Here is a 14,775-nt window from a genome sequence, read left to right as displayed (position 1 = left end):
AAAAAAAAATAATTAAAAAAACCAAATATACCAGGACAGCTAAGATTAAATGACGCCACATATATTCATCTACAGTGCAAAACAGTAATTTGCATGAAGAAATATCAGTGATGCAGTTAATGACAGTGATGTAGAGAGGGTGTGAATGCGATAATGGAAAGCAGCTTGTGTGTGTATTTGTGTGTAGGTTCGCTCTCTGTGTTCACAACACGGCTGCATCTTTCATTATGCAAATAGATGTAATTAAAAATGACACATACATTCAACACTCTTATATATGATGGCCCATTTCAACACAATCTTTGATGGTATTTATGTTGGGACAACATAGCAGGCTTATATTGCTGTTCAAACCCAATATGTAAATATCAACATAAGAAAAATCTTTATTTTTAACATATGGACTTGAGCATATGTCACTAGCAAAACAAGGATGAGGTTTTCCAGGTTTTATATATATATATATATTTTTATAACTAAACAGCATTACTCTCAGTTTGGAATTTTCTGTCATTGCATAAGATGTATTAAGATATATATAGTACTCATAATTACGGTACGCATAATGTATTTGCACAATATACTTAAAATGTCCACAATGTTATTGTTGTCATGGTAGAAAACCCTCTGACACAGCATTTAGTTCATTATGGGAAACTAACTGTTAAACTCTTCATTTCCAACTCCTCAGCATCTCCAAAATACTTATCTCTAATCTGTAGGTCAAATTCAACAATTATATCTATAATTTATATAGTCAAATAACTTACTGATCGGACCTTTAAACAACATAGCATCTCCCAATGAACACCATTCGAATAAAAGAACTGAACTGAGCATCGTGAACTGAAGTCTTCATCGTCCCAAACAATACACAGGGTCGCATGATCCCTACGAAAAAAAAAAGGCAGAGAAAGTTTCTGAGGCCACTCACCTCCTCAGTACACCAAGCACAGTGCGGCCCCGCTGCCAGACACTCTCCACAGCTCCTGACCCCTTGACTTTGGCATTCGTGATCTGAATGGTCTGAATGAGCAGAAACCAGCCAAAAGATATACTTTTCCACCTCTTAAATGCACCATATCATATCTGTTCAGGTGAAGTTTTCTGTGCTTTCACATTCTGGTTTGGTATGTAATGTAAAGGTCCACTTTGGGACCCACTTATTTTTCTTTTTGCTAAGCTAAACTGCCTGTAGCTTCACATTTAACGGACATATCTGACAGTGGCATTGATTTTCTCCTCTTAAATCTCAGCAAGAAAGCGAATAAGCACAATTCCCAAAATGCCGAACTGTTCCTTTATATTATAATTTAAATCCACCCTGTGTCATGTCATTAACATGGCACTCTGCTAAAAAAAAACGCCTCACAGAAGTGACTACATGTCGCATCACGCCTAATTTTACATCGCATTTAAAACAGAGCCGCTGAACCCCGAGGATATGACAGGTGCACATTTTAAGTGGCAAACAACTGGTGGGATCCAGGCTACAATCTAAATGAGAATTTCTGAGTAGGAAGAATAATGAGACAGTTTACTTTCATTGCATCCTCAATGAGAGAAGTATTGACCCACCTCGTGTTCCTGTGGCGCTGTATCTGCAGCACAATAACAGGACAACAGCAAATAGCAGGCTCATCTGGAAAAAAAAAAAAGGGGGGGGGGGGGGGAAGCAATTTACTGACTAAAAATGTGGACCATTCTTTCCTCTCAAATCATTAAGGTGGAGTGGAGTTGTAATTGCTGTTTAAGGAAAATAATCTCTACACCGAGCAGCTCACAAAAGACCCCAATATTTGATCTACTGGGTGTTTGGTTTATACAATAGAAATAAGAGACACTTACTGGGTGCCCCGGTGGCCTAATGGTTAAGGTGCATACCAAATAACCACAACATCCACAGCTTGACTCCTGGCTGTGGAACCCTTGTTGCATATCATACCCTTATTTCTCCCTCCCTGTGTTTCCTGTGTCTCTCCACTGACTGTCAAATAAAGGCAAAATGCCATAAAAATAAAAATCATCTAAAAAAAATGAAATAGAAAAATAAGAGGCACTTACCTTGAGCGAGTCAACCGTACAGAGATAAACATGAAGGGGGAAACGGGTGTCTTCCCTCTAGGGGGGAGGGACCAGATGGTTTCCTCTACCCACCCTGTGCCGGACATGAGCCGGGGGACTCCTCCAGCACTCCCCTCCCTCTGTTATCCTCCTTCTTATAGCAGCCACAAGTGGATCTGTCAGCTTATCTTTCAGGGTCCTGAGCAGCAAATGATCTCTTCAAGTAAGGCCAAAGAAAAAGGGAATAAATCCTTGGTTTTCTGCTGAGAGAAGCTGAAGAAAAGAAAGAAGACACTTTCTGTCATACTTGTCCTCATAGCGCACGGCTGGTGTTAGAGAGCAAACTCTATCGCCTACATTCTTTGCTTCGCTCTGCTTTCTCAATTGTTTGGCCTTGCGTTCCACTGTATGAGACTAAAGCCCATATGGAAAGATATTGACCTGACTGCCACACAAGCTAAATGAGTTTTGAGGACATGTTCCTTACTCAAAATCCACCTGCAGAGGCTTGAGAGTTTCTCTGTGGTCCGAGCCAATGTCCTACTGCTCAAACAAGAGGAGTAAAATGAATAATATGAAAGCTGATCCACAGCTAATGGCCGATTTATTTGCATCTAACTAGTGGGATTGCAGTTTTATCCCACAGAGGAGCCGGTTCCCAGGGCTGTGTGGAAATAAACTACCAAATGATCACATAGCATCACACAGTAAAATAATAGAAGGATTATCTGCAGTACTCTATTAAAGAGTGGAAGTAAATATGCAGTGAATTTCCTCAATATCAAGCAGCTTTCACTGCCCACTCCAAGCCCACTGTAATTGCAAAAGACAATGGAATTAGTTAGTGTGCAGAAATGAGATCGACAATACATCAGAGAGACAGTTGGTTTGTTATTCCCGTTTGAGAGATAATGGCGATGAGAATTGAATCGCAATAGTTAAGGGAAGAAAGGAAAAAAAAAAAAAAAAAACGCTTTCCATTATTGCCTGCTTCTATTTAGTTTAATTCAATTCAAATGTCTTTATCAGTCTGCGGGTGGAATTTTGTTTGCAGACAGAGTTTAAAATAAAAATGCATAACAAATCACCCCTTCCCTCAATCATACAAATATAATTTGATAACACCAGATATGGACTCAATTGCACAACACAATGCACCAAAAAATTCAGTAACAATAGGGAAAAAAAAGTTTTCTCACAGGCACATGCAAAAAAAAAGAAGTTACTGTGACTCATTTTCCAGCAGAATATGGAGCTCTCATCAATGCATGAAGAAAGAAGACCACGCACTGTTAACTCCAGCAATTTAAGGAGATTGCTTCTATGCCCATGCATCAACGTCCTACTGTCAGTACGGTGCTCTCTGTACTTCTACTTGCTGACACATTATTTCCAAAATACACTAGCAGTTCCCTCTCAAAGAGACATTGATCTCAGGACACTGAGAATGAGCAGCCACTGAGAGGTTTTATCAACTCCCCAATGCTCCCTGCTGGAGAAAAAAATGCATGAACCACCTCCGAATGATATCATCCATATTCACTATTCACTAATGCACCAAACAGTATTGAATAAAGTGTTGGTGGTTTAATAGTAACCAGCTAAACTCTATAATACAGCAGCAGCCGCTGTATTTTATCAGCAAGCATAACTGTAGCTCTGCCCAGTCATCCGCAGATAATAAAGACTGTGAAAAAGCAAGTAAGTGGACCTTGAGTTTCCAAAGTCAAGCATGAACTTTCACAGTCTGTTAAACCGCAGTTTATAGTCTTCCACTGATGAAGACGATGGGAAGGGGTTGAAATCCCCGTTTCTTCAACTTTTTTTCCTGATCTTTGAACTGAATTTTGCAGACCTGCAGATGAAGACCATGAGAAGTGGTTGAAAGCTTAGGAAAAAGTAAGTGGACCTTGAGTTTCCAAAGTCAAGCACGAACTTTCACAGTCTGTTAACCGCAAATTATAGCCTTCCACTGATGAAGACGATGGGAAGGGGTTGAAATCCCCGATTATTCAACTTTTTCTGGATCTTTGACCTGCAGCTGAAGACCATGAGAAGTAGCTGAAAGCTTAGGAAAAAGCGAGTAAGTGGACCTTGAGTTTCCAAAGCCAAGCATGAACTTTCACAGTCTATTAACCGCAGTTTATAACCTTTCACTGATGAAGACGATGGGAAGGGGTTGAAATCACCGTTTCTTCAACTTTTTCTGGATCTTTGACCTGCAGCTGAAGACCATGAGAAGCGGTCGAAAGCTTAGGAAAAAAGCGAGTAAGTGGACCTTGAGTTTCCAAAGTCAAACACGAACTTTCACGAACTTTAACTATTATTAATTACAGTATCTGTCCTACATCTCACTCGGTCGATAAAAACACAAAAGAATAATGAGGCTTGCCTCTTTAAAAAATCATCAAGAATAGAACAAAAAAAAAAAAAGCTAAAAAGCTTATTAACATCTTTGACTTGAAAGACTGTTGGTGTAGTACAAAATTGTGTTTCATCTCAGTTTTTGAAAACGCACAACTGGTGCCTTCTTTTATTAGATATGTGATCACACAAAATATTAATAAATTCATGGTCTTCCTAGAAAAGAAGGTAATTTATAATGGTTTTATGTAAAAAAAAAAAAAAAACACTGTTCCAAGTTGTTTTTTTCATGAGATGTGCTTTTTATATAAGCTGTATGTATCCAGATATTGTGTATGTACACTAATCTCCAATACAAGACCTGTCATCTGCAACAGAAAGCATGAATCATAAATGATTAAAACAAAGAGGGAAAGAATCTGCAATATATTATGTGTGATATTGCTAAACAAGAATGAACTTCATTGGTAATTATGTTTAACATCTGCCTTGCATTTTAATGCACTCTCATAACTTTTATTCCCCTCCTGTCGCACACTCGTATTACCATTTTAATTTAAAACTTCTCACTGGAAAAAGAGGTTATTTTGAAGATGCTGTTTGCTATTGTTTACGGCTTACATAATGTTTGGGGGAGGGCACAGAGCTTTTTTTAAATCCCAGAGCTTCATTTTAACTTGATAGAGGCCTGTCACCAAATATCTGGATTGTGCTTTCAGTGGCTACACAGGACTGTGGGTGCTGCCATGTAGGAGGAGTGACAACAAAAGGAAAGACTAGAGCGTTATTGCCTCTTTCTGTCTCAAAATGTAAAAAAAAATAAATAAAAAAAAAGTAAATCTTCCCGCTGTTTGGTGGTGAGGATTTCAAATTCTACTTTTAAAAATCGAAAAAAGATCAGAGCCGAAGGAACAAGTTTTCTTCTACTTTTACATCACCCCTGCTAAGATTAACTCCCATTTCTCAAATGATGAATTTCTCATTTTTTGGAATGAATCTCTTCACAGACAGGTAATGTGGTGACTCATAATGAGCTGAAACACTGAAAACCATTAGTCTGAGCTGTGTGAATAACCAGAGGCGAGAGACCTTGTGCAGGTGGACAGCTCTGTCTCAATATAGGCCTGGACCTAAAAACTGAAGGATATTCACAAACAGCTTAACCTGACCACAAGAAACTAATGGAGGATGGAAGTCAGCCTTCAGGGGAGATGGAGTGATTAGTCTAGTAGGGAAGCCTGACTGAAGTCCACAGAGTGAAGGGAACTTTTTTTGTCACAACATCTGTCCCAGGCACTTTGGCTCCCTGTTTTCAGCGCTGAGGTTTGCGACTGCAGTGCTGATTGAGTTCAGGCAGCTGGTTCCGTCCCTTCATTAGCTTTCTCATGAATCTGACGCTCTAGCTGGATGGCATTGATGCTCCTGGAGCCCTCTGGCTGGATGTTGTATTACTCTCTGAGGCTGAGTCAGTCCAGATGTTCTGCCCTTCTGCTGCTTCTGCTGCTCTTGGGTTTTCTCCAGTGATATTAGCCTTCCCAGGCTGTTGGCGTCGCCGGAGCTCGCGGTGCTGCTTGGGCATCGGGAAGAGCAGCGCGATGCCCGCTGCCTGAGGTTCTGGGAGATGGATTGATGGAGGTTCCTCATTGAAGAACTGGCTGCCATGGTGACCACCCAGGGGTGACGGATGGCTTGGTCGGAAGTCAGGCGAGTGGCTGGGTCCAATGCCAGCAGGCGCTGGATGAAGTCCTTGGCCAGGTTGGACACAGACGGCCAAGGCTGTGGAAAAGAAGGAGCAGAGCAGAGTGATTGCCATCACTATATAAAATAATAGGATACAGAATACAGAATATAAAAGCACTCACTCCAGAAGATGTCAATTCAGCCTACACACACCTCAATGACACACACAGACACTCTGGAACCCACATTCCTCTAAAAGCACCGCCTGGGTATCTAGACGAGGCGCCTGCACAGATTCAAAGCCTCTTCAAAGCGGGATGCAAGATTTCATTCTAACAAAGCAATAAAACTATGATCCCTGTGCTCCGCAGGCCTAACAAGCAGAACTAAACTCAAAGGAAAGCTAAATGTCACTGGGCAAAGGGAAGCAGCAGTCTTGGCTGAATGAATACGAAGCCTGGGAGGTAGGACGGCCCTGCCGTATGTGTGGGATTTAGGCACATGTTTATTCTTAGCTTGCATTAGCTTCACAATAAAGGCACCACGGTTGAGCCTCATTGGGATTTTTCTGCTCTTTGTTAATTCAAATAGCAAATCATTCCCCTTGTCATGACCCAAGCTGACATTCAAGGATACTTTGAAATCCTGCGCCGCCATGTCATCTCTCCGGTGGGAGAGAAGACATCAGAATCATTATCATAATTCAGAATCATTAAATAATTAATCACAGCTTTGGTTCTTTGTCATGGAAACAACACTGTAGAGGCCTGCCTCAGGAAACGGACGACCTTTGGGCTTCCAACTTACCCTAAATATAATATTACTGATACAGACATTGAATTATATTGATTTGGCATCAGATTAAGAAGATGACCAAGACAGCTGGTTGAGCTATAATACACATGCTGTGATAATTCATTCAGTTCATGAAACATAGGCAGTTAAAGACATTGTGACAATAACACAATGACCTTTAACAGTGTCAAAAAGCGAGCATGTCCTTATTTAGCCTACATGATGTTTAGTTGGGATTGTTTGAGTAAAGTCAAGTAATGATAAGCATAATTCAGAAACTGCCTCCTTAATCACCTCTATCTCACTCTCATGTCTTTAAGATGCAAAAACATTTCCACAGTCACCCACCAATTAGCTTGAATATTTCTCAACCGTGTCTGGCTGGGGAGAATAAAAGCTAAATACAGTAAAATCTGTGTGTGCAAAATTCTCTCATTCTCCGCTCAACCTCGCACAGATCTCGCTCTTTAGGGAGGTCTCGCTCTCCATTTTAATCCCGAAATGCATTTCTCGCTCCTTTTTTGTCTCTCGCCGAGTAATGACAATTAATCAAGCATGAAATTGACAATCGTGAGACTGTTGCCGGTGAGAGGAATTCAAAGAAGCAGGGACTCGCTTATTCTCACAGTGCACTGACTGGAGACGAGTGTGTGTGTGTGTGTGAGCACAGTGCAGGGTGCCGACGCCGCCGTACAAGTCGCAAAAATGCTTCTCACTCAAACTTTCTTCTCATTGTGTTGTTATTTCACACCTGAGAGGCAGGCAGAGTGACACTTGGTTTCCCTGGGAAAGAGAGAAAGTGTTTGATTGAGCTCCCACAACTAACAAGTCTGACTTTCATCTTCATCAAGCGCTGCTGGTTACTCAGTCAGGTTCCTTATTTTGGCGCCATGAAGTACACATATGATAGCTGCCGTGGCTAGCAGGTTGAAATGGAATGAGGGGAACACATAAGCTTAGAGCATGATCGCTACGTAGGAGAGACAGTGAAGCCTAGAATAGCTAGGAAAGATGTAGAAAAAAATCTGAAGCCATAGCTGAGAGGTGACAAAAGTTTACCTCCCTCCTACTATCACGACCCAGAATCTGCGTACAAATAACACGACTTTACACTTTTAATTTGCATGCAGTGCAAAAGTCCAATTTTGCATGCAGGTAATACACCAATTTAATGCTGTATTTAACACTTTTGGTTAGGTTTAGGCACAAAAACCACTTGGTTAAGGTTAGGGAAAGATCATGGATTGGGTTAAAACAGTAAAATGTGGTAAAAATGTCCTGATGTGACGCTAAAAATCTGGTTAAAATGCCCCATGTGAAGGTAAAAATCTGCCAACTAATTATCTAGCCATCTACCTAACCTGCCTCCTCCTAATAAGCCACAAATCTCCTTATAAAATAAAAGAAAGTTACATTATATTGACGATTGGCGTATCACCTGCACGCAAAATTGGACTCTTTGCACGCAATTTGAAAGTGTAAAGTCGTGTTATTCGTACGCAGATTGAGACCAGGCTGGCTATCAACATGGTACACCTAAAGAAGAAGAGACGTAACTCTGTTGTCTTCCTGGAACCGAGCCACCGGCAGGAAGTTTATCTCTCCCCCTTATTTCCAACATTTTTCACGTCAAAAAACACCAAGGCTTTATTGTGTTTGGTGGAAAGGGGCGAGAGCCGGTGTTATACATCACTGTTGAGCAGAGCCGAAGAGGAGGGGAGGGGGGTGGGGGGTTGGGAGGTGGTGGTGGTGGTTGGGGGGGGGGGCAAATGGAGTGTGGATATGGCATAAGCAGTAGAGAAACCTACAGGGCTTGGCTTACTGAGCAACATCTTGTTAGAGTGAATGAGAAGCTCCGCTGACTGTGTTTGCGGCGTGCTACATCTTTACCTGACAAAGCCATGATTGCAACAAATGAAGAAAACGCTAGAAGGTTGGATTACACTAATGTGATCACGAGGATAATATACTTTTGAGTAATGATCAACTCCGCACGAGAAACCCCTCCCTCCCCCGCCTTACAATTCACTCAAATCTGATTCACCTGGCAGCATTCCCTCAGCAACAAAGCCAAATTTAAATATGTCTCATCATAATGAGTCCACATGGGAAAGGTGGCCTGTTGTTAATTCAGGTGAACGCCGCAGCTAAACCTCAGTAATCAAAATATCAATACCCGGATGCAGGAGAGATTGGCCTGTCATGTACAATACACTGTGGCCGAGTGGAGGCTGGGTTTGTTCATGTGGTGAGCACTAGGGGGCAGACTGGGCTAACCGTTACCCAGATTGCCCTGCTGCTCCTGCTGCTGCTGCTGCTGCTGCTGCTGAGACATGCAGATGTTTGGGTTGGGTCAGGAAACTGTGGCTTCAATAACACAGCAGCAGAATGCAGAGGAGGTTACAAGGCTAATGCAAGGCTTCATGCTTTACATACAAAAGGCTGCCATGACATAAGCACACATGTATGTACGCTGGCACACACACACACACACACACATGCACGTACACATGAGATGAAATGCCCAGATTTCATCCGATGTGCAGTGAACGGATTGGGTGATAAGGTGCAAACCCCCCCCCCCTGAGGCTACACCTATTCTTCCTCTGCCCTGCTTGTCCTCTGTCCCCTCCTGTCTTTTCCCTCCAGCCCCTCCCTCCCCTGCAACCACCCCCTCTGTTCCCCTTCTTTCCTCCCACTGTTAAGTGAATGCATCAGTGTGAGCCTGCACTACAGGTCTTAAGGCCAGCGGCTGTTGCACCGTTGGGGGAAATGCATGCATGATGTGTGTGTGTGTTGTGCTGTGGGGGGTGGGGGGCTGGGGGATGCAGGGAGAGACAGAGAGACCTAGTTTGTGGGCAGGTGGCAGGTGCCTGGGGCCATTTGCATTACTGAGTGAGTCTCACCTCCATGTTAGCCCACCCACACACACATACACACACACACACACACACATACACACACACACAAACACACATATTTACTGCATGTCCCTATTCAGCTTCAATAAATACAAAAGGTTACTGCTTTTGTAAGAATATCAGTAATTGCAGCCCTTGTGTATTAATTTGCACAGTAGAGAAGAAGAGTAATTTCTGAAATCTTTATATGTCCATCTATAAACATGTCACTACTCGAGGTGAATGCTTTTTCATGGTACTGCTTTGTTGAATACTTATGCATAACCTCCTAGCGACAATATCCTGGTTCTGCTATTAATGAAAAACAAACTAACGTATTACATAACTGTAGGACTGAGAGTCATACGGTTAAAAAACACTTTGTTAAATCATACATAACCAGGTTAGACTTTAAAGACATTAACTGAATAACACTTGTTAATACATGGTTGCAATTTGAAAGTAGATTGATAATTAACCAAAATAAACAGTAGACTTTTGAAAGGAATTTAACAATTCAGCTTTGCAGTTTTTCAAAAGGAAATTACAAGGACTATTACTTTTTTCAATTTGCATCCTGATTTACCAATTGGTTTTCTCATTTACTATTCCATTTACCAAAGCTATTATCATTTATAGGTTCCTTGTTGTGACAAACTGTATTCATTCCATGCATTTCTGCCATCTTGAAGGCACGGAGTGTGAAGCGTCACTAAATTCCAGTTGGATTTTTATGCTTGCTTAAAGTGGTTAGCACTGTTATCTTAAAGTAAGAGGGTCCTGGGTTTGAATTGAGCATCTGGCTGCACTTTACTGCAAGGAGTTTGTTCCAAGAGGCAGATTTACTGAGTTTTCTGATAACTTTTCAGGCTTAAACAGCTCATGTCCATGTTCCTGACTTGAAGGGATAAGATATCCAGATATCCCAGTAAACAGGGCATGAGTAAAATGGGAACTCCATATTGTCCACAGGTGTGAATGTGAATGTGTTTGTCTGTTTAGCCTTACTGGCGACCAGGGTGTAACCTGCCTCTCACCTCATGCATATAAGAATAAACGCCAGCATCCACTGACTCTGAACAGTTTAAATAATGGCTATAATAATCATAAAAAGCTAAACATAACAAATATTCTTGTCTATCAATTACTCCACTGACTAGTAACATCTTCTTACTCCTCATCGCTGGCAAACTAAGCTAAGAGAACCTTACTGGATATGTTTATGTTGCTATAAGTCCAGTTCTGCTTCTTCATTAAAGCATAGCCAGTCAGCGTTATCACTACTCCCCAGAATATAAAAAAACCATTTTGCTTTCGGTGGGTCTACATGTCCCTCTGTTCAATTGGCGGACAGCTCATTTCAAACGAAACTCTTCGAGTCAAGTTTAATATGTGAAGGGAATTACTCCGGCTGTTGAAATTTTCTGGATACTTGAACCTCCATCATACATAACAGCAGTATTATCAGAGTGTGTGTCTGTGTGTAACTGTGTTGTCAGTCTATCAGTGAGGGTGGATACTTGCACACGATGGAGAATAAGCGTCTTGTCAACTTAGAAATGTGATTGATGGCTGATCCATCAAACCCTGGACTGCCACTCAGCCATGTATGATGTCTTCATATTGTCCTCGTATGAATTTAGATTGAAGTTTTTACTGCGTCTCCGGGACAACGTACCATCCTATAAAATGTGGTTTTTCCCGGGGATTTTCCTCCACCAGTGTGGCCTACATATGAGCTGTGTCAAAAGCCACCATGAAAACGTGAAATAAGCCCTTGCATAAACTCTAGAAGGATTTTGCCCTATTGTTCAGTTGGTGGTCAGTGCAGCGGTAAACACAGGGATAATAGTCCAGGGCCTATGTAAGGGAGCCTCTTGTATGCCAGACTAAAATGTCAGACTGCATCCCTGAGAATCAGGCCAGGCTTAAAGCCCAGTGAATAATCCAGCCTTGGGTGTAATCAGCGTGAAAGAACAAGCTCGAACTCACCACTGAGCTCGACAGAATAGGCTGTTAAAAATACCCACTTCAGTCGTATGAATGAGGAAAGTGGAAAAAAAAAAAAAAAACATGCATCCGTTTCTATGCATCCTCGCAGAGCCAAATCAGGAGGAAACTCGAGACACCAAAACAAACTTTCGCATATCCATTCATGTTCTTTACACTGCTGCCGAGGATGAAAACAAGGGAAAAAAATCACTTTGTTACAATACCTGCGCTGGAAAATTCTCAGTCGAAATCTTTCTATTTACACTAGGAAGGGTTTGAATAATGTTGCTATTCCTGGTAGTTCTAATAGTATAATGAGTAGGGTTGGTTCATTCTAGGGTATTGTTTACCAATGTGTTGCTAGGGTTGGATAACTCCAAAGAATGCACATCATACTCAACCAAACCAAAACCATGTCAAAAACTGAAATGGCAGACAGGACCTTTAGTTGAAACTGTTCTTTGTATGCAGAAATACTCTGGAATGCTTTCATCTATTGAGAGAAACCTCAGTCAGCCAAAGAATTACATCTCTTTCAGCTAAATCTGTGAGCTATTACAAAAGGACAACTTCCACCTTTTTCACTTGACTTTTTGTGTTCTGAGCAATTTGAGGTTGCAAATGAGCAAAATTGCACTCTAAAAACCTATTGCTTTTTGGTTATATCCAAAGAACCATAGTTTTTACTATCAATACGCTTCAAATAAACACTTAATATACATAACCAAACTCAAATTTACAATGAAAAGCTCAGAAAACTCACATCTCCATGGAAGCTGTACCTTCCTCTAAGAATGGATCTGTAGAGTCGCACTCGACTGTCGTCCTCAAAGGGCATTGATCCACTTAACATGATGTAGGCAATCACCCCCAAGGCCCACATGTCCACTGCACAAGAATAGGGTCTCCTCAGCAACACTTCAGGAGCCAAGTACTCAGGAGTTCCACAGGTTGTTCTCAAGGAACAGGTATGGTCTGCCCCGATCCCATCAGTGCCCGAAACCTCTGACCCTGTGCCGCCAAAAGTAGCCAGTCCAAAGTCAGTCACCAGCAGCCTGGAGTCAGCCCCGGGGTGGTAGTAGAGAAGATTCTCAGGCTTCAAGTCTCTGTGGATGATACCCAGCGTGTGGAGGTACCCCACCCCAGCCAGCACCATCCGGAGGGCCTGGGTAGCGTCCCGCTCTGTGAAGTGTCCTTTGCTGACGACGCGTTCCAATAATTCCCCACCTGTGGCCAGCTCCAGCACCATGTAGACCCGCTGCGGGAACTGAAACACCTCGATCAGCTGAATCACATTCGCATGGCTCACCCGCGGCAGCACCGCCAGCTCAGAGGCGCACACCTCACGGCCCTCTGGAGCCTCTATCTCCATCATTTTTATGGCGAAGGGCTGGCGAGTCGCCCTGTGTTCCACACGCACAACACGGCTGAAGCTTCCACGACCGATCAGAGCCTTGATGTCATATCTGACAGGGCAGAAGGGGAATGATGACTCATTACAGCATAACTATCTCATGATACACTGTTGCAGAGCACTCAGCGTCTCACACTGCAGCTGCAGCAGTGATGTATGGAGAGATATCTGCACGCTGCAGCAAAGGTGACCAAGGAAATTCATCTATACATCTATACTGTATATGCTGCATTTACTGAATAAAATGATTCTGATGTAGATCACTAATGAAGTTGAAGTTTGACGTTGAAATGTATGTGAACTAACCATTTGAACAAGACAATACTTCATGTGTGCTATGACTAATCAGATGTGGAGGGGAGACTTCAGCTTCCTTTCTTTGTTTCTAAGCTTTCATCTGACAAGTACAGGAAGAGAGTTTTCAGGTATTACAAGTCCTAGTCCTCTCAAATGAGTGTCTAGTATTACTGCTATGCACTAATAAGTTGTATTGCATGAAGGTTGGTGGTGGTGGGCTGAGTAGAATGAGAAAGCTTATTACATTAAAAGGCTCCCATGAACACGGTGAAGAGTCTTAATAAGCCATTTCACCTTGTTATGTGCATAAATGTAAAAAAAATTGGCTGCTCAAGGGGTGAGATAAAATTACTTGTTTGGAATTTCTCTTTTACTTCCTTTTTTTTTTAACACAGTAAGTTACTTGAAATTGGAAAGACAAAGGCAGATAACTTTACTGATATGCACTATGATTAGATCAACAGGTAAATATTGGCATTAAGATATAAGCTATGCAGTCAGTTGCTTGTTTTCCAGCTTTTGAAAGTCTGATGGCTTAAAGTTTCCAAAAATCTTCAAGAATCTAACATAATGGATGTAATAATATATATAGTTTATAAACTGTTAAAATAAGATAATAGTCAGCTTTTTCCCTTAGAAAACAAGTGTCAAGACTTAATATCATGGCTTTTTAAAGATTAATTTTTAGTGTATTGACATTGCTTTTGAATCTTCACTATTAACATTTACCTTGCTGTCACACGTGGATCAAACTTGTCCTTATACTTGGCAACTTTATCCCTCTGTCGTCCGTCTCTGAGTATCCGCTGTTGGCCGTTGGACGTCGGTTGAAGATTCTTACCGCTTGTGGAAAACCACGGCTTCTCCATATGCTTCTTTGGCTCACCATTATCACCATCATCATCATTATTATGTGCTCTGCTGAAAGCCACAAGCGATTGCACCACGCTTACATAGCCCTTCTTGGATGCCTTAGGCAGCACCTTGCTGGTCCCGCAGCCCATCGCTCAGTGTAACCAGCCAGTGGCGGTGGCTTGTTTCTGCTGGAGCATGCAGGTAAGCACAGATGGCAGGTGTTGTGCTTTTGGTGTGTTAACAGTAATAGTAAGCTCCACCCAGCCAGCAAGATGCAGGTGGCAGGTGTGTGAGTTCACCCTCCCGCTCACTCATGTGATAAAAGTGTCACGTAAACAGAAATTGGTTTGAAGCTATTGTCACTCTTCATACAGTCGATTACCACAGTGATTGTAAATTGAGGAAGAACCAAAA

At 41.9% G+C, this 14,775-nt stretch overlaps 1 protein-coding gene across 1 annotated transcript; it reads right to left on the bottom strand.

Moving 5' to 3' along the window:
- Positions 1-5,811: 5,811 nt before the first annotated feature.
- On the bottom strand, positions 5,812-14,510 carry LOC137173794 (serine/threonine-protein kinase H1-like). The gene is made up of 3 exons (XM_067578868.1): positions 14,236-14,510; positions 12,559-13,261; positions 5,812-6,204 (listed from the first exon to the last, which is right to left on the bottom strand). The coding sequence occupies exons 1-3, from the start codon at positions 14,508-14,510 to the stop codon at positions 5,812-5,814; spliced, it is 1,371 nt and encodes a 456-aa protein (XP_067434969.1).
- Between the last annotated feature and the right edge of the window lie 265 nt (positions 14,511-14,775).

Source organism: Thunnus thynnus, chromosome 21, assembly GCF_963924715.1.
Source record: "Thunnus thynnus chromosome 21, fThuThy2.1, whole genome shotgun sequence".
In the NCBI taxonomy this organism is placed as follows: domain Eukaryota; kingdom Metazoa; phylum Chordata; class Actinopteri; order Scombriformes; family Scombridae; genus Thunnus; species Thunnus thynnus.
The sequence above is the reverse complement of the archived record's forward strand: the minus strand, read 5'-3'. Positions and strand labels throughout refer to the sequence as shown.